This window comes from Leptosomus discolor, chromosome 2 (genome assembly GCF_034619465.1).
Source record: "Leptosomus discolor isolate bLepDis1 chromosome 2, bLepDis1.hap2, whole genome shotgun sequence".
Lineage (NCBI taxonomy): Eukaryota > Metazoa > Chordata > Aves > Leptosomiformes > Leptosomidae > Leptosomus > Leptosomus discolor.
The window spans coordinates 41,529,907-41,556,665 of NC_141392.1; the positions used below are offsets into that span (position 1 = coordinate 41,529,907).

A 26,759-nucleotide genomic window follows, 5' to 3' on the forward strand; every position below is an offset into this window, starting at 1 on the left:
TTTCAATATGTCTAGTTCTCCTAGTGTCAGAAAATATTTTCCATTTAGCTGCATTTGAGATTCCAGTGCTCTTAATCCGATATTACACATAACTTCTTTAAAAATTCTACTGTTTAGCCAAGACATAGGAAGAAGTCTAGAAAGAGCTGTGTTCATGGGTGCATAACGTTGTTTGCACTTGTGGTCTAAATCACTCATAAATATGTATGTGAGTTGTGTGTATGGTCACTCATTAGGAAACAGAGCAAACGTATGGATCAGAGCATTTTCCTTATGATGATCTTATTTGGTCTAATCAACTACAGTGAACCCTAGCAAGTGGTGCAGATGGCATTTGGTTGCTGAGACAACTGAATGGTTTGTAGGGTGGTATATACAAGTTTAAACTACTTGTAGTGTTTTTCCTAGCACCAGTGCCACATCCAAACAAAGCTGTGTTGATACTAGGAGAACCATGTGCTGATCGATCTCGCTGCTTGAAACAGCACAAATTGGTAGGATTAGTAAAATGGTGTAAACTGTAACGCATAACATGTTCTCTAACTACTTTGTAATAAGAAAAAAAAAAAACAACAAACCCTTCAAACCCTTAATGATCAAGCTTTCTGATTACTTGTTCCTCCTCTTCACAATCAGTCTTGAATTTACAGGTTACATATGGAAATATTAGGTAGTATCTAACATTGTAGACATGTCAAAAGGTAAGCTGTCTGGGACAATTCACTTGGACAATTCATTACTCTCAATCAAATAAAGCACGGACATGAAATGGAGTCTCAGTGTCTTTGTCCTTCTATGTAGTGCCATGAGGTCATCAAAGATTACCAGAAGTGTCCTATCTCTCCTCTAGATTCAAGGAAGTGCTGCCAAAGTTAGAGCTGGGGAAGAGGCCTTAAATAGACCTGGAAGAGAAATGGAGCTTGCCACCTCACACTGAAATTTGTAGCTAGATGTTGGCTAACTCTTTCTGAGATACCTAACTGACCTTTCTGAGAAGAGCTTTCTGAAAGAGCCAGAGAAGAGTATTTAGATTTCCTTTTACCTGGTGTCTACTTCTACTGAGCTTGAAAGTGTGAGTAATAGAAAAATATTCAAACCTTAACTGTGGTGACACAGTATGAACGGCTTATGGCCAAACACTGTAAAAAAACAAGGTCACATTAAGTTAATAAAGAGCTTCTAGGTGCTTTTGATCTTCTGCTTGTGTTTATGTAAAGAGGGTCCCCAGTTACTATCAGCCAAAAAAATTCCCTGAGCCAGTAAGTCCCAAAGTTGGAATCCTTCCCCTCTTTATGCTGAAAATGATAAATGCAACTGAGGTTACAAGGCTAGAAATTGCCTACGGAAACGCAGCTCTGTCACTTTTCTGTGGGTTTGTGAGCAGAAGAGGTTGGTGATGGCCTCTGTAGGCTTCCTTCCTTCTTCTGTCACAGGGGAAGATCTTCCCTGCTGTTGAGAAATGTGTGGACTCATTCCACTCCACAGTGGACCTATATGATGTGTGATTCCTTGTTACTTTTGTTTCTGGATATTAGAGCTGGATCTGCCCACTTGACTCAGAAGGCTGAACTTTCAAATCCAGGTCGGTTTATCACACATCACTCCATTTCCCAAGTCCTGTATTTGACTGACAGCTCAGCTCTGAGACTCTGTTCAACTCCACAATTTCAATCATTGTCAAAACTGCCGAATGAAGGTCTCGCATTCCAAATAGTGAGGAGTTACTTCTTTAACTCCCGTTACTAGCTTTGCCTCTGATTTAGTAGTCTGGTAGCACACTACTAAATATCCTTTCATTCTGTGAAGGTAGTCTGAAGAAACCAGCTTGTGTATGTTTTTAATTACATGTTTGTTCAGCCCTCTGAGGATGTCAGGAGCTGTGAACAGTAAATGCCAAGTGATTGCCAGGAAGAAAGCTGCTGACTGCAGTGCATCATAGACAGAACCCTTCTGTGTAACTGCCACTGCCTTGCCATGCACATACCGATGATATCTGATTTTGATTATAGTCTCTCCTCTGATGATAGTGCTGTCTCGGGTTCTCCTGGAGACAAAGTCTTCATCAAGTGAAAACATAAGCAATGGTGTAGTCAAGGACAAAGTCAGTCTCCCCCGGATTCCAGTCTATTGACTCTTCTTTCTTCCCCATTTGGAGTGAACTGAAAGGCTAACGATCCTCCTTTAAATGAGCATAACTTGCTGTATTATGTTAGTCTCAACAAAGGAAATCAAATTAATTAGCAGAAAGACTGCAAATGTGCTGTGTAGGAGGAGCTGTCATTGGAGTACTTCATCCAGGCTCCTGTGGCTTGGTGCGTATTCAGAATGATAGCTCTGGTCTTCCTCTCAGCAGAAGAGAAATAGAATAGTACTGGACTTCAATTAGAGACAGAACTATAATTCAGTCATGGGCAAGGAGAGGGGGAGGTGAGTAGGAAGACGGCTGCTCTGCAAAGCCTAAGTCATAAAACAAAATCTCAGTTTATGCATGGCAACAGATCCTTCTATGATTGAATTACAGCCTTCATATTCAATAACGGGGCAAGTCTGTAAACCAGAATACAGACAGAACAAATATTTACATTCTTCAGGCAATGATGGAGGGAGAATCACTGAGCAGAGCATGAATCAAAGCCACAAGAACATAGATGTGGGACAGCCACGTGTTGCCATCAGTGTGAAGTTGGAGGGATGGAGTAAGTTTCCAGTATTTGGATGTGAAATTTCCTGTAGTACAGGTCATCCTGCAGCATTTCACTGAAAATTCATCTTTTAGGTAAGTGACACACACTGCCAATAACAATGAGTAAACTGTAGTTTGTCCTGTGTGCTATACATTTCCCAGTATATCTAGAAAGTGATATTGAAATGATTAGATACTTAGTAATGTTTATGTTGTTATTGCATATCTAATTACAATTTTATTTGTATTCCTGACTTTATAGCACCTTGTAAGTTCTGTACTTCTGACAGTTGTTGAGCATCAGCTGCTGTGATTTATTTTGGTCCAGCTGACAGCTATGGCAGTCATAAACTTTACTGTCAGTTTGGAAATATCAATAGACATGTAGTGAAATAAATGAAAATTATTTTGTTATCTTACAAAACAGCTTGAAAATAAAGGTCAGAATAGTTCCGAACTGAAAAGCATACATCAAGACATCAACTGATGCATGTACTAGGGTAGTCAAGAAGCTATATAACTTTGAAGGTTTTGAACTCCAAATGTCATCTTTGTTTATAGGCTCTCAAGTGCATATATACAAACAGCATCAGAGCATGCAGTTGCTGGGCTTCTCAGCCCTCACAGGTTTGAATTGCATTTCAGTTGCATACCTGAATTTTCTCATACAAGACCTTGAGTGAACAGGCTTTCTTTCAGAGCAAAGCTGAGTTAAACATTTGAAACAAAAGTAATTAAACAGGGATTCTAATGGACCATTAGTTAATCCACAGAAAGTAACTGCAAAAGTAAGCCAAGCAGAAGCCTGCTGTTCTTAGGGAAAGTAGAAAACACCTTGTAACTCTCCAAGTAAGTTTGTGAACAAAAGGGGATACAAAATATTACAGGATCAACCCAAGGGTAGTACCATGCAGTGTGCAGCAGTGACTCGTTACTGCCTGGCTTCCATCTACACATAGTGCAAATAAGTTTTAAAACTGTTGGGCCAGCTTACACCCTGAACAAGAGAATGCATTAAAAACTTCGATGTGACCCATCAGTGTTTCAAGGTGTCTTGTATTACACGTGAATGTTAGAGCTCATGGACTGTGATTTTCTGTAGATGTGTTTGGTGTGCCAGCCCACCACAGTAACCCTAAACATCCTCTTTACTACTCATGCCTCCTGTGATACCAAACTGTGATATGCTTGACTCGTCTCCCCTCCTTCCCATTCCCTGAAATATTTCTCATGCCTTACTGTATACCCTAGGAGAAAACACACTTAGTGTAATGCAATCGGAGTTTCAAAACTGCCTTGCTGTCCAACTTGTTTGAAATTTGGTCAGTGGATTAAAAAAGTAATTGTGAGGAACTGTCACACGTGTGGTTGTGTGTTGCTTATTAACCAAAGAAAAGGCAAAAAAGGATGAGAGGATTCCCTAGATTTAGCCTCAGTGAGGAGAAAAATGCTTTTCTGTGAAATCAAGCATTCTGGTAAGGTGCTTAGTTATATGTTTGCGTGGCATAGACCTGGTTGTGACCAACAGGCTGAATGGGCTTAATACTTGTTTTATTTACTCATTAGCGTAGCTCTTCTGCACTCTGTCCCCAGAACTGCTGTAAGCTTTAGTCAGGCAAATTTAAGCAGAGACAAATATAATTGAAAAACTCTTGAAGCAATAAGTCTATGCCATTTTTAGGAGAACTTTATGAAAATACAGCTGCAATGGTTCTTGCAAGTGGCATATTGGGAAATAGTGGGATACATAGCTGAAATTTTTTGGGGGCGGGAGGAATTTGCATACTACCTAATAGAAAGTCTAGCCTGTAGGATACCGAGATAAGAGCAATTCTTATTTGAGCCATCTGTTTCAGCTTTATAAATAGGATATTGGCTTACAAAAATTCATAATATAAACACTAGACCATCAATAACATTTTAGATTTTTCAAACAGGAACATGACTACTTAAGAGTCATCATGTAGTAACTGAGGATAGCGTCTTGAATAGAGAGCCTGAAAGAATACAAGTATCTGAATCTACCACAAAATCTGGAAAATAGAAATGTTACTTCTCTGTTGATTAACCTAGTGTTTCTCATGTACAAGATTACATGCCACCTATTGATTTTTAGAAGTAATTACATTTTTCTGACCATTAAGAAAAATAAGCAGAAAGTCTTTTGAGCACTTTTATGACGCCTTAATGGACAGGCCTCAGTTTCCTTTTAGAACAGATCTCATCCAACTGCCCTCTTCTGGGAATGGTGCAAATACAGTAATGCACATATATTGAAGACTAATGGTCTCCTCCCTTATTGTAAGCTAGGAAATGAGCCGTGTGCTTTGGAAGTAGTGCATTGTTTGAAGCTACAAAGCGATAAAGCTCCTAACTCCATCTCTCTTCTATCAAAACTCAGGGAAACTATATTGGAAATTTTCATACAGAACCATTTTCATAGACAAAAGTATGATGTTTTTAAAGAAAAGCTTGCCTAAGGGTAACAATCTAAATTGATCAGCAAAAACAAGAGGTTTGGTGCCATGCAGTGCATTGAAAGACATGGGAAGCGATCCATTCTCAGTTGATTTCTGACCTCCAGTAACTGACTTCCCCTCTGTGCTCAGTTCTGGTCCCACCATATGTTGCTCACCAAGTTAGTCTACAAACATCTGAGTTTGTGTTGCTTAGTCAGGCACTGGTCTTGGATGTGATTTCTATGTTCTGTTGTAATGCAAACAACAAAATTATAATGGAGACTACTCATTGCAAAATAGTCTTTTGTAGTATTGATTCTCCAGTGAGGAAGCAATGAAATGAGCTATTGTATTTAAATGCTGAGCTTTTCCCATTCTTGTATTGACTGTCCTCCTTTCCAACAGGCTGAGGGATGGTCACAAATGAAGACATTTGCTCAAGCCACCGCTTCCCTTCTGATTTAGTTTTTAGTTTCCCAAGGGCAGAAGTCTGCTATTTTCTCCTGAATGAAACACATTCTCCTGAATGCCAAATGGGAGTGTACCAGCTGCCTTCTGCACAGAAGAATAAAGTTAAATGTCGGCTTTTATTGCTTGCTGGACAAAATGTTCATGTGCAAACAGAACTGACTTGCCTATTCTTGTGCTGAAAAGCTGAGGAACACTGACAAGGAGAACAAGTATCTTTGCAACCTGGTTCACTCTTGCAAAGAGACAGTTTTTAAGATTCATAGGAGAACCAACTTCCAGTCCTTTCCAAAAAACTATACTCCTAGTATCCAAGGAGTTTTCTTTTATTTATTTCTCCCACTCCCTGTCTGTAGCATTCTCCAAAACCAGGTTGGGAGAAAGAAAATCAACCTAATGGACAGCAAGCAGAAATCTGGTTTTATTTTGTGGGTTTTTCATTCCTCCCACTCCCCCTTTTTTCCCCCGTGTTGCATGTGCTGCCAGTACTGATGACTACCCAGACACTTCTGAGTAGGACATCTCACTCTGCTTGGGACAGTTCACATGTGCTCACCAGGCAGACATTTGTCTGTGGTTGGCTCTAAAACCACAAGTTCCTGAAGCTGAAATTGCAAAAAAATTTAGGAGTTTTAATCATGACAATATTCCAAAAAGCCTTTGTCCAGTTACCTGTTAGTATTCAATTGGAATTCTGTGTATTCACTTTCCCCTAAAAATGGCATTGCTGCATTACCAGACCTAGCTTCTACATTTCTTGCAGCTTTTCTTCCTTCTCTTTATTTTACTTTTCGTGTGTTAAGATGATGAATGCTGATGCAGTTGTGGAATCAAATTTTTGCCACTGATAAATACAGGGTGGTATGAAGTTGATAGTGTCTTACTTCACTGTGTTACTTGGCTAACATTTAGCCTTAAAAAACCCCAAAAAACTTAGAGCATGGTTTCCTTCACTATTTTCTTCTAGTTGGGTGATTGCCTTAACAATCGCAGTTATTCTACGTGTATGTGTTTTTAGGAAAGCATTGGTATTTATCAGGGATATAATTATTAGTGAATGTATCTCAAAGAAAAATACCAGTGCTGACTTCACTGATACTTTTTTTTTTCCCTCCCCTCCCCTCTCTCCAGTCTTCTGGAACTCTAATTTATATCTTGAATATAATAGATAAAAACTGGTATCTCAGCTAATGAAATCTTCAGTGACTCTCCTCACAAACTCCTCATCCTGGCTTTAAAAAATGAGAAACTTCTCTCGATTCCTTCAATACTAATACTACTTAAAAAAATAAAGTGAAGCACAGGTTCAGAAGCTATGCAAGGTAAGAAGGATTCAGCCTGTGGAGAGCCTAATACCGTAGATCAGTAATACAATATTTAAATCGATATACTTCCTGGCAGGATGTCAGTGAAAAGGGGAGCATTGGAGTAATATGATCTCTTAACTCTGATGAAGTGAGCAGCTGCATTCTAACCTGTTTCAAATGTGCTTGTCTGAAGTTCCTCAAAGAAGGAATGGTTCAATGGTTATAAACATGAATTTCTGAAGGCAATGAAGGTAGATAAGAAATATAGAGGACAAAATGTGAAGGAAAAAACCCATCATTTGAGCTTGTTGGGTTTAGTGCCAAGGGTGAGTTTACCCTCGGGTTTTCTTCATAATTGCTCCTGTCCTAAAAATAACATATATGACACATTACACATTGCTGGATATGATGGGAGTAATTGGTTGAGTCCTTGATTCCTCTGACATTTTTGTGCACAGACCAGGAATTCTTCTAAACACCCAGCCTCTTCAGAAAAATTCAAGATAAAGCTCTTGGTTGTAGAAAATTTATAGTGAGAGCTGAAATTAGTATGAAGCAACATCCTCTGAGTTGCTTTCAACTAGCTTTATTTTAGCATAGACTGTCCCCACCAGTGTCTTCATTCTATGTACTTTAGTTTTGTCTATGATGTACTCTATTTTTCAATATTTTAAGTTCAGTGTCTTCTGGAACTGTCTTGTCAGGGAGAACTTCTATGTTCTGGCATTATGGGAGAAATGCTGTTCTCTCCTGAGGAATGCAGGCTGGCATCTGCAAAACCCAACTCCATCTTCCCCTTTCAAAACCAGAACAAGAACCTGGACAGGACAATATGGTTCCTGAGGTGTCCATTCTGCAAGCAGACCTCTCCTATTTCCTCACAGCTTCATGATGTTTCCCATGGGCATGCTTGGGCCTCTCTGGAGGAGAGGGAGAGAGAAGGATGGATCTTCTTGGTGTGAGGGAGAAAGGGTTGAAGAGGAGGAAGATATCCATCCAAGTCACACAGTACAAGGAGTTTATTAAGTCAGAACGAAATGTTTTCTCCCTGTACCACCTACTGCTAGGGCTGTGATGCAATGAAATAGCTTTCTCTCAGATCACTATAGAAGGTTCTTAGAGGGCAAGAATGGAAAAACTTCTGCTTGTAATGGCATTAATTATTGTTTTTTTAAACAATTATTCCCTCTGGTGTTGCATGCAGTGGTTTTAAAAAGTGATGCTTAGTATTCCTAGTACAGGGTAACTCTACTGCTAAAATGAAACGATTTTGTATCTGAATATCTGAATAACAAATTCTAGGTGCAGTACTGGGTTTTCTGAGGGTTTTTTAAAGCTTGGTGCATATTCCCCCTGCCTCCTACATGTTTTGTTGTTGTGGCTGGCCTCAGTCTTGGCAATTTAATCACGAGAATATATTAATGATGGAATGATTTACTAAGAGACCCATGGCTCTGCGAAAAGAAAGATATAGTACAATGTTCATTTATTGCTGACAATGTTGAGAAACAGGAGCAATAGTTTCCAAAGTATACTTAAAAGAGAGAAGTTAGCACCAAATGCCTCCCTTGCATAAAGGTGCCTGATTTGTATAGTCTTTATTTGAACATTGTACCATTAGAATCATGCCTAACTGTTTATAAATTAAATAAATAGCATTTTTGGCTTCCTGGTAGAGAATCTGCTGTTTCCTGGCTTCCCACATCTGTTGTTAAAGCCAAGTTTTAGTTCTTTGAAAAGTTATTGCCTGGCTTGTCTTCAAGGAACGCTTCTTGTGTCCCATCTTAAATGGGACACTGACTGTGTACACTGTGTTCTTACATTAATATATGTATGGCTGGTTTATACAGATTCTTTTTTAACTAGGTCTAATACAAAAGTAAGCGGAGAGTAGAAAAATTTTTGGTAACAGAAATTCCCACAATCAGCTGAATAGCTGATCCTAAAGGAGATCTCTTGCATCTCTGAAGTTTTCAGGATGGAAGCTGTAAAAGAGCAATGCAGGTGGTTAAATGTGACTGTGTATGTACCATGCCACAGAACCATACCTGATTTAACCTAGTCTATAATTCCTGCTTTTTGCTGGTAGTTGAAGAGAAACCTTTTCCAAGGCAAACCCTTCAGCTGTTATTTAAATTGAAAATTTTCAAAAAGTAACTTATCTCTAAAATTGTTTAGCGTCTTCACAGTCATTGGCTTTTACAGTGCTTTTGGTGGGTGTAGGATAGGTTTATAGTACTAAATCTTCCACATGTATTTACAGGCTGCATCCATCCTGTGACTAAGCTAAACATATAGGCTCTCAAGTTCCATGGTAGGACAGTTTTGCAAATTTATTTTTTTTTTTTAAACCATTGGCTGTGACTTTTTTTCTGAATCCCTCCCAGGAAAGTCTGGTGCAGAGGAGATGATTGTGTGACATATCTGTATCAGAGAGTTGGATGCTTCCAGGAATGCTGATAATCCTGAGTGCTTTGTAGGTGTTGCATGCTAAAACAAATAAATGTGCCTCACACCTGCTGATTTCCTGAGCAGCAAACATAAAATATCATGGCCATCTTCCAGTTACATCCCTCTCTCTGTCCGCCTGCAACCCTGAAGTAGGCTGATCCACAAAAGCAGAATTCCTAGTCAGAAACAGCATCCTGAGCTTAGGAACTGAAGTCATGCCTTTGAAAACCAGAGGACACAGTGGAGCAGTCACTCAGCACAGAAGGGCACTGCCATTACCTCCTGCCCTGTCTTGCAGACCATAGCACCCACTTCTGCATTGGGGAACTTCTCCAAAAGTGATGCACTTGAATTCTGGGGTCAAATCCAATACTCCAATTCCAGGAGAAGCGCCCTAACCACAAAACTATAGGCTATTTTGGGGGTTACACTGCTGCCTGTCCTGCTCCAGAGCTGGATTGCTTTCAAGAATGCATGAGTTATAGGGCCAGGAGGTCAGTATGCAAGAGGGAGCCTGCCTTGGTAGATATTTTATGTTACACAGTAATTGGATACAAACAAGAAATAAAGCTAAGGGCAGACACAGTGATCCTGGGTCTTCCCCTCCTAGCTGAGTACTCTGACCTCTCTGGATTACAGAGCTGGATCTTGGCATTTTTGCCTCCGTGGCCAAGGATTTTTTACACTCCTGGGTACCTGATAGCCCGGCCTCCAGCATGACAGGTCTGATGAGTTTATGAACTCATACGTCATGCTGATTTCCTTATCTCAAAGAGATAAAAACTGTGCATATGAAATGTAAATGCAGCTAGGCATTGTTTGGTGTCTAGTCTAAGGTTAAGTTATTTTCTGCACCAGCTCATGCACTGGAAAAAAGGGGTGGGAGGAACTGGCAGCAGCTGGCAATGATGCTTGAAGAAGCTGAAAACTGTCACACAGGAGCTTCCACTGGCTCTGCCATGGGAACAGTGGGCCCGTACTGACATTTGTGCAAGTTTTAGAGGTGTTGGTCTCTTGAGTCAGTTCTCACTTGCCTGGTCTCAGCCACATGCTGTTCAATTCTGTGACATCTAAGTAGGACAGAACTGCCCTGTTCTTACCAGAAGCCAGCTTCTTCTCCAGTATGTTTTGTGTTTCTTCTCATCCCACTCTGCATTCACCAGGTTGCTTTGCATTCAGACTGAGTTTACCAAAATGTTCTGTTTCTCTGAGAATACTGAGGTTTCTCTTCTCTTTGCATATGAGCACTGAAAATATATGTAGACCTTGGCATGTTGCTGGCACCAGGTGACCTTGTTTGCACCCTTACTTAGTTGAATAGGGGGTTTGTGTGCCAGGGCTTAGAAAGGGGTGATTTGTAGGCTAGTAAGGGGCAACCTTGTGATTAGAAATTCCATGATCTGACAGGATGCACATTTGACCTGCTAGTGTAAAATAGATTATTATTCTATTATGTAAACATTTTAAGGTATAGGTTTGATAAGGATCAATGACAGAAATAGGTGGTGTGTTCCTACCTGTCTGTAGAAGTACTTGCTAACATGTACTGCAGTGTTTGGTTTATAAACTTACAATAGTGGCTTTGACTAGTAATGCTTTATTAGTTATAAACGTAGACTTACTGAATAAATCCTACTTACTCTGTTGAATGGCTCTCCATGCCTACATAAAACTGTTTCAGTAATTAGAAAGCTACTATAATATTTCTCTATATTGTAGACTTCAAGTCGTTAGCTCTCTGTCAGCTTTCCTGAATTCCTGCATAGGATTTCTACTTGACCCCATCCTTAACACGAAAGGGAAATGGTTTCAGCTTGCATTTTATGATGAGAAAGGATGGGTGTGGTAAGAGAGCATTTCCCAAAAAAAGAGGAAGGGGTGGAGGAAAGAGTGCATCTCTCCTTCTGATGTGCCGCTGGACCCATACTGTCCTCTTCCCCACCAGGATCAGAGAAATGAGACTGGAGAGGCAATATCTCTGCTGAAAAGGCCCAAACTCCTTCCCTGAAGGACAGTAGAGTTATCACAATTCTGTTGTGGGCTTGCATTTCAAGAGAAGAGTAGAAGGGTACGCCTGAGGAGTGTTGGCACAAGGCATCTTGTGGAGAGCTCACCTCTGTCTTTTTCTAGAAGATGTAGGCTTGTAACTCCTGGGGTTTTTCCTCCCCTTTGTATATAAAACACAAAGCAGTGGGGATCAGTGGTTTTATCCACTACTGAAATGCAGCCATCAGTGCAGAATAACATGAGAACAGTTTGAAAGGAAGCATGGAACACTATATTCAACTGAAACTAATTACCTGATTAGATTTTGGCCTGGCTTAGTGGGTTGACATCCAATGGTCTTGGCGACAATACCTGAGAGCAAAGCCAAGTCTAGTCTTGCTTCATTTAAGGACTCTGGACAAAACATCTGGACTTGTGTGCTGAATGCTAAGCAGTGTGAAAATAGGCCACTGATTTAAAGTACCCATGACTACAACGAGTATCAGTGGGCAGCTGGCATGGTTGCAGATGAATGAGCTTTTTTGGGTTTTAGAAATACTGGTTTCCATTTAAAGGTGGTTCTGTTTCAAGCACACGATCTGGTGAAATTTAGCTCTGCATCAGAACATCCTCTGTTCACAGCTATAGATAGGATTAGCACTTTACTTCAGCACTTCAAACTTCTCCCCTTGGAATTTCAAAGTCTGACACTGAGATCTCATAAACTTAGAAAAATCACCTAAGGGATTGTTATCTCACCTATCTCACACTGCTAGAGTGTTTTCTATTCTTTATCTCCGTCAGGTTTAAATACATTAGGTCTGCTTTATTAGGTGAGAGGTGCTTGTTATTGCTGTTGTCATCTTCTCATGCACATTTGCTGCAAACACTTTTTTGATGTGTTGGTGTCTTTGTTTGGAAAATAGCATGTTTTCATCTTAGAAGTAACTATGCAACATCTCAAGTGTCTGTAGTGGTAGATGTTTCTATATTTACTGCTGTGATGGTATTTTTTTGTCTTGGCGTCACTCTAAAGGAAAAAAACCTCACTACTTGGAAGGATTTGAAGCTTTACTGGGAAGAGAGGGATGAGTCTTTCCTCTGTATGCTATTATACAGATACAATCCATTATGAACAAAGGTGAGCAGAGCACTTCCAGAAAGACTTGAAGTGTCCTTACCTCTGAATGGGAAGCTTCTGGGCTGCCCTCACTTCTGGCATCCTAGAGACCCTCTGTTCTCCCTTCCTAGGGAGAACAACGTGAAATGGACTGTCAAATCAGTTGTGGCAGTTCAGTGGTGAGCATTGACTTTATGAGGCAATTTAGTATGTCTATTCTGATATCCTGGAAGCACATCGAGACACACTACTAAAATGAATTGGACAAGTGGTTGATGAAAATCCAAGAGCTGGTAAGAGATGCTCCACAGAACAAGGAATCCTAATCGACAACCATAGGAAAAAACATTTTTGCCAACTGGCTGCCTATTTTAACTTAGCAACTGGCTTATGCTCTGCCCCATTCTTTAACATCTAAAATAAATATTGAATTCTCTCCTGTGTACAAACCTTCTTAAATCATTTGCCTAAGAGGCATTGCGGTGATGAAGTCCTTAAAGTTGTGTTTAAGCGTTTCCTCTTACTGCAAGAATAAATCCATCAAGTTTTCGGCCTCCCACAAAGGCAACAAATGCAAGCCTGTAAGTGCCATAAAAGCCCCAAGAAACTTCAGAAGCAATTTAAAATAATAAAAATATGCTTTTGGACACCTCTCACTACTTCTGTGTGGAACGAGGCTGGGCAGGGACTCTGGGGCGGGAGAGGCAGATGGGAGTTCACCTTGTGTAACTGGTATTCCCTTCGCCTCGCCCCCACCATCCCCACATCAGCTGTCACAGTATTGGTGGGAGTCTCCTGAGCCTTCACTAGACAGGAGTTTGCCCAGCTGTTTGGCCCAGGATTTCACAGAGAAGGAAACCTTTGTGGCTCAATCTTCTGTAAAATCACTGCTCCAGCAATCAAAGCAGCAGTGTCCCGGGGGATGGGGGGGGGGGGGGGGGGGGCGGGGCGGGGAGGGGTGGCGAGGAGGTGGGGAATGAGTAGTTGGAGAGCTGGAGAGCTTGCCTCTTCATGATAAATAATCACCCTAGAGTAGAGCTAATGTCTTAGAAAAAGTGGTGGGATTACGAAGGTGGCAAGATCTCCACTTGTTCTAAAAGCATGTATAATGTTCAACTCCATTACAATTCTGTGGCTTGAAAATGCATCTCTGCTAACAGCTACAACTTGTGTTGCCATTGCAGGATGATTTGGAAATTTGCCTTGTCCATTTTTCTGATGGCAGCGCTGGTTCGAGTAACAGACACCAGGAAAAACCGTCCTGCGGGCGCCATTCCCTCCCCTTACAAAGACAGCAGCAGCAACCACTCGGAGCGGAGGCAGCAGCTGAACAAGGAGGTGCTGGCCTCCAGTCAGGAGGCCCTCGTGGTCACCGAAAGGAAGTACCTCAAGAGCGACTGGTGCAAGACGCAGCCCCTGCGGCAGACTGTCAGTGAGGAGGGCTGCATAAGCCGCACCATCATCAACCGCTTTTGCTATGGGCAATGCAATTCCTTCTACATACCACGACATGTGAAAAAGGAGGAGGAGTCCTTCCAGTCCTGTGCTTTCTGCAAGCCACACAAAGTCACCTCTTCGACTGTGCAGCTGGAGTGCCCTGAGCTGGACCCACCTTTCCGACTCAAGAAAATTCAGAAGGTCAAGCAGTGCCGATGCATGTCTGTGAATCTTAACAACTCAGGCAAACTGTGAGAGCAGGCGTGTAGCTACTGCTTGGTGTTGCCCCCATCAGATTTACTGCTGCCTCTCCTCTCCCAATGAGCAGATGGTCCATTTTGTTGGTTGTTTCTTCTTTTCCTTTTCTGTGTGTTTTGTTTTCTTTCAGGAGGCATCTCTCCGGCAAGGAAAGGCTCCTTGTCGCTTGCCTACTGGAATAATGCTTTTTAATGGGCTATGTTAGGCACTTCACCATAAAGTTTCATTGTATTTCCAATGTCATCTGACAGTTGAATCTTCTGGAGTGGAGCAGGCTCCCAGAAGTTGGGACTGATCAATTAAAAGCAACCTGTTGGCTGAATCCAGTATGAAATGTTTCCACTGTGTGGAGTAACGCCCTCTGCCCTACACTCCAGTCCCCTCCACAAGACGAGAACACCTTCCCCGTGCTTTAGTCTGGAGCTTGCCACTCCCACTTGGAAGTGCTGGGATGCTGCCCAGGACTCGGGGACACAGATGAGGGAGAGTAATGAGGAGTAACATGTGAAAAGGAAGTGAGACTCTCTGATTAGGCTCCTCTCCTTAAGACAAATTTAATTGTGCAATGACAAGCGGTTCCAGGCTTCTTGTCTGAACAGCAGATAAGAAGCGAGGGGGAGAGGGCGAGGTGCTGGGTCAGCCATGGTGACCACAGGGCAGACTGAGGGTGGGTTCTGATGCTGTTGTGGTTAGAGTATATCGAACACGTGGTCTCTGCAGCAGTGTTTATTCTGTAACCTAGCTATAGTAAACAGCTGTTTAAAGTATTATAGACCTAGCCATGTATATTTTTCTTGTGGCAGAATATGCCAGAGATTAAAATATGTTGAGTAAGAGACTCGGTTGCTAGGTCAGCTGCCTGGCATGACATGGTCATGGTTTAACTAGGATTTCAGTAGGGTTTTTTGTATGTTAGAAGTGTGTGTGTTTCTTACTCCAAAAAGGACAACATCCATTTATGACCTTATATTTATGCCTGCTCAGACGGGGGAAGGTGGGAGGGTAGTGGGAGAGGAGCTGAGAACACTTAAGGGAACGATGTTTCCCTTAAGGTATAAAAACACTGTCGCACAAAGGACAAAATTTGGTCATTGTTGGACTGAATACAAAAGCTGCATCAGTGTCATCAGGTTTTGGGAGTGGTGTCTCTCCCGTGATTGGAAACCATGTTAGTGTGTTAGTGTTAAAGGACAAACCCACCAGTCAGTGCCGCTGGAATGGGTCACAGCTGTAGGAGCAGGGAGAGAATAAGTTGTAATTGCTACAGTACTGGTGGTCCACTGAGTTTTTGAGTCCTTAGATAATCAGTGTTGGTGAACACTTGCAGTTCCTTTCAGATCATACTATGTTGTTATTCAGTTGATGGAGTTTAGCATGCCCTTTATATCCCATTTGTTACAGTTCTGATCTGTATTAGTCCCAGCTGCATTAAAATCCTATGTCTCAAAACAAACCAGCACCTTCCCCCAAACCAAAGCCCATGCGTGCTCAATTGTCTGAAGCTTACAAATTAAAAGTGACATGCTGACTCCCTGATGCATGTCTTACAGTTCGGCATCTGCATCTAGTGAAAGCAGCTTGCTGTGGGAGCCCTTTCCCGCCAGCCTCTTCACATGCAGCCACTTCAAGGGGTTAATGTGTTTAACGCTCTTGTCAGCCAGGGGTTCAGTGCCACAGGTCTCTATTATGTGAGACAGGCTGCTCTAAGAGGCTTTCAGGACTGAGCTCCACGAGAGCTCACCAAGCGGTTTATGGGGATTGGCACGGGCAGGATGAGGTTGGTCAGGTCTGTTAGCCCTGTTACGTGAACGGCCATGGCTTTTCTGCTGTGATCTTTCAGCGTATCAGAAGTGCACAGGGAGACTCCTCGTGCAGGGATTGCTTTAGAGGCTGTTGCTGCTGCACTGCCAATGTTGTGCCAGCCACTGAACAGGCACCATTCAGTCTAGGCTTGAGAGTGTTGGTGTGGGTGGGGTCGCGGGGGGGGGGGGGGGGGGCATAAGGTGGCAATAACTATAGTCTGCTAAGACTCCAGTGATCTGTCTCCACTTGAAAGGAATGAACTGAAAGTCAGGCATTTTGGACTAGAGAGAGAAGAGCACCCTAATAGCTTCAGTTAAGAGAAACGTGCAAGAATCTTTACTTTTAAGCTATACCCTGCCTGGGTTTTTCACCAGTTTGCAATATGAATATGCTGCAGCTTAAAGCTCCTTCTAGGAGCTGTGTTTATGTAAAAACTGAGTTGAGCTTGTAATGGTTAAAACTGTATTTAATTCTTGTTTTATAAATGAAAACAAAAAATGAAGAAATGCTTTAAGTATAATGTAATTATTTTATAGGTCTACTATTAAATTATAGATTAAATAATAAAGCTACTCTAGGGTTATATGGCATCCAGGTGTACGGGCTTTGCTTCAACACCTTGTGTCCAACTGCTCTCTAATCAGTATATTCTCTGGCTTCCTTTTGACCCTACCAGATACAGGTAAATGATGGCTCATCCTGACAGTTCGAGAAAACCTAGCTACTTCTTACCTTGTCCCCCAGCCCCTTCAAAAGTACCTGCAAGGCAAGAGGGAAAAATAAATTGCACTAATCCTATATTCTGGAGTTGATTCTGCATGCACAAATGCTGTTTTTTTAGGGTAACTGACAAGAAGACAACCAAAGCTCCACCACTGGCTGAACTGCTGGCATCCGTTGTGGTAAGAGAAGTAACTTACCCTGACCTAAGTGGTTTTGCTTAAAGTAAAGCTACATCCTTATGTAACATGCACCAAACTACTCATAGGAGAACAAACAAAAAAAAAAGTGTATCTTAAGCTACAGGTGAGCTTTAAGGGTTGCTATCACCTCTTGAATTAATACACTGTATGTCCCTCCAAAGGTATAGTGTTTTGTTTTTTTTTTTCTTTTTTTTTCTTTCCAACCCAGAGAAAAGATAGTTGCAAAATAATCTTGAAGGAAAACTTCAGTGAGGAAAGGGAGTTCTCACACTGAGGAATGGGCCTCCCTGTGACCAGAAGAGATGCTTGTTGTGGGTCGTGAAAGAAGCAGGAACACCTACACCACAACTAGCAAAGGAGAGCTATGTCCTTTATGGCACTACAGGTGACACCTGGAGGAACGCTTTGTTCTCTTCCCTTCCCCATCTCTTGCCCAAATCCTCTCACAGTTCAGCAATTTAATGGGTTTGGGGACTTTTTTTTTTTCTTCTTCTTCCTAGTAGTTGTTGGTTTTGAGAATTACTGTTTTGCTGTGCTTTAGCTACCTAAGCACAGTCAGGGCCCCTGCTGAGCTCACAAGTGCCTCTGTCAATCAGTTCAAAACAAGCTCGGGCAACCATCTCCTCCAAAGCCCTTCTCTCATTTCCACCTGTCTCTTAGCTACTCTCCTGCTGTGCAGGTAAGTCCAGTGCCCAGCACCCACCGGAGCCTCTACTGTTTGTGCTACAGCCAAGACTCCAGCTCCAGCTCTCCCAGCCTCTTGCTGCCCGACTGCTGAGCCGCCATACCGGAGGCATACGCTGTAACCCCAAAAACTCCCCCTTGTGGAAGCAATTCAAGAGCAAGGCAAGCCTCTCCGGGTAGATAAAAAAACGCTTTAGGTCAGATGGATACAGTATTTCTCAGACTGGTGGTGTGGGACAGGGGAAGGTGGGGGACAGTAAACGTTAAGCTCTACCACTATGGAACTGCCAAGTTGGCAGGGCCCCAGTTTGGGATGAGTGACAAATGAAGTTTCTAAGAGCTTAAATTTGAGCTGCAGTTGGTATAAGTAAGAAAACAGTGCTGACTCAACAGGGACCCTTTATCTTCAGAAAGACACCATCTTTTTAAGTCAATGGACTTACCATTGGATGACTTTACAAGTAGGTTGGATGAATGTCAGGTACAGCACCGGTTCAGATCCGTATCAAGAGAGTGGCTGGGGAAACCTGTTCTGTAACATGAATCCCATTTGATTGATGGCTGGCAGAGCTCAGTGGTGTGGGGCACGGCTTTCTGTCTCCTCCCTTTGCTGATCTGTTCACACTATCTTCAGAAAAAAAAACAGTTCCATCAGTTTTCGCTTTTTCTGTCCATAGTAGTTTAAAATTGGCATAACTTAAGTACTTGATACAATGGACTTGGCACAAACTGGGCTTTGCTTATTAACCTAGAGTGTGCAACAAAATAATTGCAATGCAAAGACTCACTGTATCTTCTCTCAATTAAATTAGTAACTGCTTTCAGCTTTTTAAGTTACTCACTCAAAAATTGGGCAAGAAGAACATCAGTCTATGGAAGATGTCATTAATTGTATTCCCACTGCCACTGTTGGTTACTACTCAACTAAGTTTTGGAAGTGCTTTTGGATGATGAAAGGTGCTATAAAAACAGCTAACCACTACCGTGTCATGACATGTGATAAAGTACCATGCTTCTGAAAGGCTTTAATTTGCAAGCAAAACAACGTGAGTTGTCTTAGTACCTCATAAAAAACCAGACTGTTATCCTCAATAAGTCACATCTGCTGCTCAGGTATGAAAGTCCTTATTTAGCTGCTGCGTTTAAGTTAATGGTGAGTGTGGTGGTGGTGATCAACAAAGGCTCACAATTTTGTCTGTGAGAACTCTTGTAGCAGGACTACAGCCAACTCAAAGTGTACTATGCTTGATGTTGCAGTAAATGGGGGGAGAGGGGACCAATGGGGTGTTCGACCTCTTTAAAACACAACTAAAACACACAAACAAAAGAACATTAGTCCAGAATTCTGTAAAAAGCTGAGTGTGCCACTGAAAAAAGGAAATGAAACTGAAGGGAATCCTGTCTGGGAGTGCTGTGAGTCAACTTTGGTGCTGCACATAGTGGGCTACTCTACTTTGTATGGAAGTTTGAAAACAGGCTGGAGAGAAGCTATGTAAGAGAGACATGTTCTTAAGATCGTAACATGGTACCACAAGCTGCAGTCAGCCTTTGACACTGGTCTTTCTAGGAAGAAGTTTACAAATTGGTTTTAGTATCCTTGGTGCAGATCCAGTGAACAAGGTAGTATGTAGGTATGTGACAGTCCTACCAGGTTGCTGGGCAACACTTCAATGAGATAAAACATATATAAAGACATTATAATAGGCAGATAATACTTTTTAATGCATATTTTTGCCCTAATAGTAATTTCTTGAGACTGTTACGTAGGCAGTATTAGTAGGAACAGGTTACAAACCTGAGCCAAATACACTACTGGAAGGGATGCACAAGCCAAAGAAGTGAGTGATACATAGTCTGATGGGGTAAAGGACTCCGAAGCTCCTCACTACCACCACCTGGGGAAAAGATAATATATCCACATAACTGGGAATTACTGTCACTGTGCTTCCAAAAGGCAAGGAAAGAAAAGCCCCATTTCCACTGATCCCTTCACAAAGGTTTTTCCTTGATCACAGGAGCCTGAATGGGATGTGGTGCTTAGGGAGCAAACAGTTGCTAGCAAACTACAGCATAGCCTGACAGTGAAGAGAGAAGGCAATTATTTCATTATTATTCCTTTTATTTTCATATAAATTAACATTCTAAAAAAATTGAAATAGAAACACTAAATACAGTATTGCACATAGTAATCTTTGTTAGATGATCTATTATTTCATTTAGTATAGTAATATACATACTGTAGGTACTGAAGGGAACAGGAAGGCTACAAATGAAAACATGCTACTGTATACTTGCACTTAGGAGCAAAGTTAAGAGGAAAAGACTATTGTTTACATAAATACAAACATGGATTTGAATCAGTGCCATTAAAATAGCTTTATTTTTTAAAGTTTTTTTCCATAAGTTAGTTGTAACAGCAAATAATCTCTTCTTTTCACTTCCCCAAATAGTAATGTTACTCCCATCAACAGAAAATTTTAGAACTCCATTTATATTCCTGCCAGAAATTATTATGAGTACAGATTTTCACATAGGTTTGTCAGCAACAGGAGACTTGCTTTTCACATAGTGAAAAAAACATCTTTTCTAGTGCTTGGTATATGTGAAGAATAACAGATTCCTGAGGTCATATTTCGCACTTCCTTTTATGACACCCTGTAGGTATATTAGCCTCTGGACAGCTAGGAATGTCTCTTGATGTGGTAGATTAGACAAGGAATAACCCAGCCCAGCAGGTTAGAGCTCATTTGCCTTACCCCAGTGTCTTTCAGGCTCCAGGGTTGTGAGCATGTGCATCCAATTCAGTTGCACACACAGTCTGCTTTCACGAAAAGTGTGCTTTGAAAGAAAAATGTTATCAATCAGGCAGATTGGTTTGGGGCTCTTAAATTAGGACTGGAGAAAGGGGTTGTTATTGGTTGAGCAGATCAAAACTGATACAGTAAATTCTGGATTGCAAATAGGAATTAAGCATGTGGTCTAAAATGGAAGCCCTAAGTAGATTTCAATCATTAACCTCCTCGTCAGGGACACTGAAAGCCTGAAGGAAAAGTCTGCAATTCTGTTAAGTGTGAAATTGATGTCAATTAGTTGGTAGTCTATATTCTGTCACTAGAAATAGCTACTGTTTTCGATAAATGTCAATCCCCATGTGCATCTTTTAATGGCTCTCTAAAGGAGTTTTAAATTAACTGTAAAGCTAATTCCAAAAGGGAAGTCATGTACATGTGGCCAAAAGCCTGTCTGACTTAAGTGATCAGCAGTTAAAACTATACTATAACTTCTAAAGTTCATGTAAAAGTATTAGTTGCTTTATATATCAACAAACTATAATAGCCAAATCTCTCTCATACTCCTTATCATACTTCTGTGCTTTTCTGGATTTTCCTGGTTTTCCACTTACTTTTTTCTTTTTTTTTTTTCTTTTTTTTTTTTTTTTTAAATGCTGGATTTCTGACCCCCATACCACCTGGCATTCACTATTTGGCAGAAGATGAAGTAAAAGTCTGCTGCCTTATCGATTTTAAAGATAGTTATAGTAAACATCTTGTTCCACAAATATTTAGTCATGGAGGGCAACCAAACAAGTTGGGAAAGCATTGATTATACTGTATAAACAGCACTTAACGATTCAAAATACAAACTACAAATGCCAACATGAAACAGATACAAACAATTCACTAGGAGTAACATTTCTTTCCCTAATCTAAGTGCAGTGCCATGAAGTATTTGTATTAGACAGATGTTGCCAGTAGGAATGGAAATGTTTTACTGTATCGAGTAGCATTCTTATGAAGTTCAACTTAATGCAATTTTCAGCATGTTCAGAACTGAGGCAGATGCTGCTTTTTATGCATGCTGACTTGGCCTATTTGTAATATACCATACACTTTACAAAATAGCATTTTTGAGTGGCAAAGGAGATACAGAGTACAGGGAAGGTGTTTCAAGTCCATATCTAGTCTATTGCTGGGCACTCCATTAAAGTGATTACATTCGTGAATGAATGTACAATAACACATCAATTGGTGGAAAACTCTAGAGAACAAAAAGCGAATTCAAAAAGGTCAAGAAAGCAAATGATCAGGATGATGTAGTTTCCTTCCCCCTCACTCCTCACCCACAGGTGTGTTGGGTTTTGGTAACCAGGTAACAATAGCTTTTGCTTTTCTTCTCTCAGATCTTCATACTTATCTTTGCTTTCTGAAAAATAAAATAAATTTAAAAAGCAGAAAATTGAGTATGCATAAACCCACCTCACACAAACATAAAAAGCACAGAAATACATAGGCTGATGTTCAATTACACTTACTGCAGAACTGACTTCACAAATAAATTTCCTTTGAAGCTAGAACTGAAGTAAACTGCAGCTACACGCTGCCTGTGAAATATTTTTGTTTACTTTCCTTTTCACTCTATCAAATTTTCAGTAACACCAAAAGTCCCAGTTTCAGTGCAAACAATAATGATAACGATATCGGAATAATTAAGCCTATAGTTATTTCTTAAAAAAATATCTCTCGATGTCTTTACATATGGCAACATATAGGTGAGATGGAGAAATCCAAATCAATGTTAGTTTTTGTTGTTTAGTGGTTTTTTTTGTTGTTTTTTGTTTTTTTTTTTAAATTAACATCTTGATCTGGTTTCAAATAAAATTCACAGAATCATAGAATAGTTTGGGTTGGAAGATCATCTAGTTCCAACCCTGCTGCCATGGCAGGGGCACCTCCCAGTAGACCAGGTTGCTCAAGGCTAAATCTAGTTTATCATTCCTAGCCAAGCTGTCACTCCATTTACATTTCTTGTGACACTAATCACAGCCAATGCTCCCAAAATATTCAGAATAAGAAACATTAAAATGCGATATTCTCTCTTCCTGTGTCAGGTTACATTAGTTAGAGTATAGTAAATTACCACCTGCTTCATTTCAAGGATGTATCACAGTAACAGCCATGACTACAAAGCACAAAAGAATTAAATCACACTGGGGGTGGGGACAGCCAGGGACGTGGACACATTAAAAATTCTTCTGTTATAATATTTTACAAATATAATTGATAGCCAGTTGCTCCGGGTATAATTTTAACGTGAGGTGCTACATTAGTTTTTCACTAGAGGAATATTCATTTTCTGTAAAATCAGTCATGATCCTAACAATGCTTAGGCAATCATAGTGGAAAAGTTTCATTGAATGACTAGAATTACTCCTCTACTATCATTAAAGTTATTTATCTCTTTTCAGAAGAAGGGTAAGAGCACAGTATTATTTTTTTCTAGGGTTTCTATTCCAAACAAATCCAGATCAGTGGAACAGAAGCCACTAGTATTTGATACAGGGATCCACCTTGTAAAACGTGTGTACCTATCACAATTCTTCCTTACATTTTGTAACTGTAGAAAAGAGAGCGAATACAGACTGAATAAACTTGAAGCCTGGAACTGCCTTTCTGCCTTCTAGGTGCATGCCACCACAAGACTGGGATGCAGACAGACTGGCAGGGTGGGGCAACAATACGCTGCTCTTGCTTGTGCTACATCAGTTTTGTGGAGTAATATTCATAGGCAGCATTCAAGTTTGTTAATCAAATACCTTTTGTGAAAATGTTGAACACGAAAAAAAAACAGAACAAAAAATTACATAAAGAATAACATACCTATAGAATGCAATAAGAAAAAGTAGAACAGATGATGGGAACAGAAGTATTGCTATAATTTTTACTTACAATTCCAGAGTCATGTTTTGGTCTTATATTGTATAGTGACTTCCCCTTTTTCTGCCTGCAGACTTCCTCTGCTTCTTTAACTCTGAAAAGAGACAAAATATATAAATATTCATGTAGACCAAAACCATATCCAAAGACAGCACAGTATAAAACTTACAAATTTAGGCCTGAGGACACAAGTGGATAACTTTATTCCCCATATTTTCAATAGCATATTCCATAAAGTAGCACTTGCACTCTGTGGCTGTTGTTGCCATGCCATCAGACTCTGGCACTTACAAGGACAGGCATAATCAATGGCACAATCAATTCTAGTTACAAAAGCAATCAGTACTTACTGGATTTGAAGATTCAAACGTATCAGGATTTAAAATACACTGGATGACATGAAGTTTACTTTTCAGAGCATTCATACCAAACACTGCTAAGAAAGCTCCTTTTCTTTTTACAACTGTTAAAATGTCATTCTTCATCCATTCCTGACCTCAGTAGTTTTAAACTGCAGTTTAAACAAAGTGTCTCAGCAAGATATCTTCCCTTTCACCCTGTTTTGTTTGTATTTAAAATGGAAAAATAGCTTAACCTAAATTTCCAGTCTTCACTCTCTAACTTTAAATAAAAATGGAAAATTTCTGTGGAATATGGAACTTGATGTTTACAACCAAGGTGGTGCACATCACTGCGTGCATCTCCTTCTCTCCAAAGCTGAGGGTGAGCAGCAAGGCTTAGATGACCACTGGGGATGAATGCACGTGGGCTGCTTGGATGTAAAGGGAGGAGCAGGTTCCACTTTTTAGTGCTTCCTGGCAAATGGTATCAAATCAGGGCCTTGTGAAATGCCAACTAATGCTACATTTTTTTATGAGATAATCATCCTTTTTGTCACGCAGATGGGGAAGAAACTGTGAAAGGCAGAGAGCTATACTCAGACTGGGAGCCTGCTGGAATCAGTCTGGTGGGCTCAATGGCACACTGTACAAATGTTTCTTTACCATATTTACTAATTTTGTAGATCAACCTTACAAACTCACATGGTTAATGAAACATTAATAATACAAATTTAAGTTATGAATCCTCTGAGCTTCAAAGACTTACATAAACCCTTTCTATATGATGGCATTAAATGGTGCAGGATGGGTATTTTTTTTTTTTCTGTGAGAGATGAGAATATTATTTATAAATAAGAAAGTAGAAAATAAAAATGTAAATCCTACATTGGCTTGCTCTTGCTAACGATATAGACTTTAGATGGCACTTACTCTGCCTTTTCATCATTATCCAACAGTTAAAAAAATCACAACAGTAAAATGATATTGAAGAAATTATATATCTTTGGCTGGTTCCTTGCAGTTCATCTCCAGACCACTTGCATGTCTGCTATTTCACTGAGGCTACACAGGGCAATGTGAGAATCAGACTTTGTGTTACTATTATTTTAAAATATTTTTTATGTGTGTGGTAAGGGCCGGATTTTGAAAATAAGACTCCAGCTGGGTCTGCTAAGCACATTAAAAAAAACGTCTTCACATTCATATCTCCCTTATCCAACTTCGCCAGACACACCTCGTTCTTTTCATAAGTTTCAAATTTATACTTTCAAAAATTAATTTAAATGTCAGTTCTTTACCAGCACTTCCAACAAGCTGCTCTCTTTCATTTGATGGCCTGATATTTTATTAATGTAGGAAGACCTTTACGTGCACAGGTGGGGGAAAAAAAGGCTTTGAAACCTATTATTTTCAAGCTGTAACACTTTCTATCTGACTGCAAATCAAACAGATTGCTGCAGTGTAATATAGAACAAAAATGTCAAACAGCCAAGTAATTCACCTTTAAAATATATTTAAATAGATTCAGTAAAAGTGGCAGCCAAAATGTGGTGATAGCTTTAAATAGAAGCTTATGGGAATGATACAGAATGCAGTAAAAATCAAAGACATTTTATTTTTCCTAAAACGCCACCTTTTCTTCTGCTTTGTGTCTACTTACATCCAAAGGAGGAAAAGTGTCTGTGACATTGATCTTCTCATGATCTTTTCCAAACAGTCAGACACATTCCAACCCATCAAAAGCCAGTCTTACAAAGTAGATATGAAATAGCACGTCTATCATATAATTTCTCAAGTACAACTATAGTTGGCTCCCATCACTGGTAGATATTATTTAAATAAGAAAGTGAAATGTTACTTGGGAGTAAATTAGAATCAAATCCTGGGGCTGTACAAGTACTATTGAGGTTATCAAAATTACTGTTTTATATAAGCAATGTAATATATGCAGGTATTCAGACTACTCATCATGCAAATGACAGCATATGTAACATACGAAAATATTTACCAAAGCAGTTGACACAGATCCATATGTTATTCTCAGGAAATATCAGGGAGTCTTTAGTTCCAGTCTTTCCCCCATCTAAATATCCCTTCCAGGACAGATTACCACTGCTTGCCTGACATACCTGGTCATAAGATAGCACAGCTCTCTGTGGGTCTCACATTAATTCAAAAAAAACCCCACCTCATATGGAATGGAAGCATTGATAACACAGTCATAGGGGTTATTTTCTAAAAAGCAGGTCCCGTTAAGTGTCACTGTCAGCATAACATCCCTAAATGTTCTGCTTCTATTGGAGAAATGGCTATTTGGAGAAAGGCTGTCTCCACTTGAAACAGCAAAATGCTAATAACAACGCCACTCTGTGAGGGAGGAAGTCAGAACTTGTGTGTCCCTTATATTGTGCTTGAAAAAAATGATCCACAACCTCCAGACTGATAAATGACAACCTTAAGCTTGTGCTACCCATTTTTCTAGAATGATGTAAGAGATTCTGGTCTCACTGGTATAGTTGCGGTCCTCAAGTTTTTGGGAGCTTTTGTGAAATTCCTTGGAGTTTGAGCCTATTTATTCATACCAACGGGAATGCAGAAGATGAGAATCATTACTCCCTAATGCACTTAAGACTAAGCTGAGAGCTAGCAGCTGCTCAGTTCCAGTTCCAACCATATCACTGACTCACTGTGTGGGTTTGGGATAGCTAGCTGTCTTTTGGCCCCCATCCTGCTTTCTGTGCAGGAAGATTCAAATTGTTGGATAGAGCTTCACAGAGGCCAGTATGACCTATATATATGCTTCTTCATCAAGAAATGTCCTTAGAAATGTAAAGATAGCACAGCAAAGGCTTATTCTCAGGAGGCTTAGTTTATGACCATATTAAAACTGGAAAGATGGAGAACTATATAAATCTACAACTGTATCTATAAAAGAAAAGTCGTCAGACTAGTGAAATATAGAGACAAAGGCAATCATTAGCCTTCCACGGTGCTGAATCACAAACTAGCGGAACTGGTATCAATTTCTGGAGTGTGCAAGTGTATTTTCTGAAGACCAATCATTCAACTGCATTAAGATTTTAATAAACATAAAATTAAAATAACCTAATCATTCTGAAGGAGCA

General features: G+C 40.3%; 2 protein-coding genes across 2 annotated transcripts in view; one reads left to right on the forward strand and one right to left on the reverse strand.

Annotated features, from left to right (window-relative positions):
* The first annotated feature begins 13,659 nt into the window (after positions 1-13,659).
* GREM2 (gremlin 2, DAN family BMP antagonist) lies at positions 13,660-14,166 on the forward strand. Its single transcript, XM_009956014.1, has one exon. It carries the CDS (start codon positions 13,660-13,662, stop codon positions 14,164-14,166), a length of 507 nt encoding a protein of 168 aa, XP_009954316.1.
* Positions 14,167-21,755: 7,589 nt separating this feature from the next.
* Positions 21,756-26,759, reverse strand: part of FMN2 (formin 2) — a 160,531-nt gene continuing 155,527 nt past the window's right edge. The window contains exons 17-18 of the mRNA XM_086460400.1: positions 23,306-23,387; positions 21,756-21,782 (exon numbers count right to left, since the gene is read on the reverse strand). Coding sequence (XP_086316526.1) covers positions 21,756-21,782; positions 23,306-23,387 — 109 coding nt within the window. The remainder of the gene's footprint in view (positions 21,783-23,305; positions 23,388-26,759) is intronic.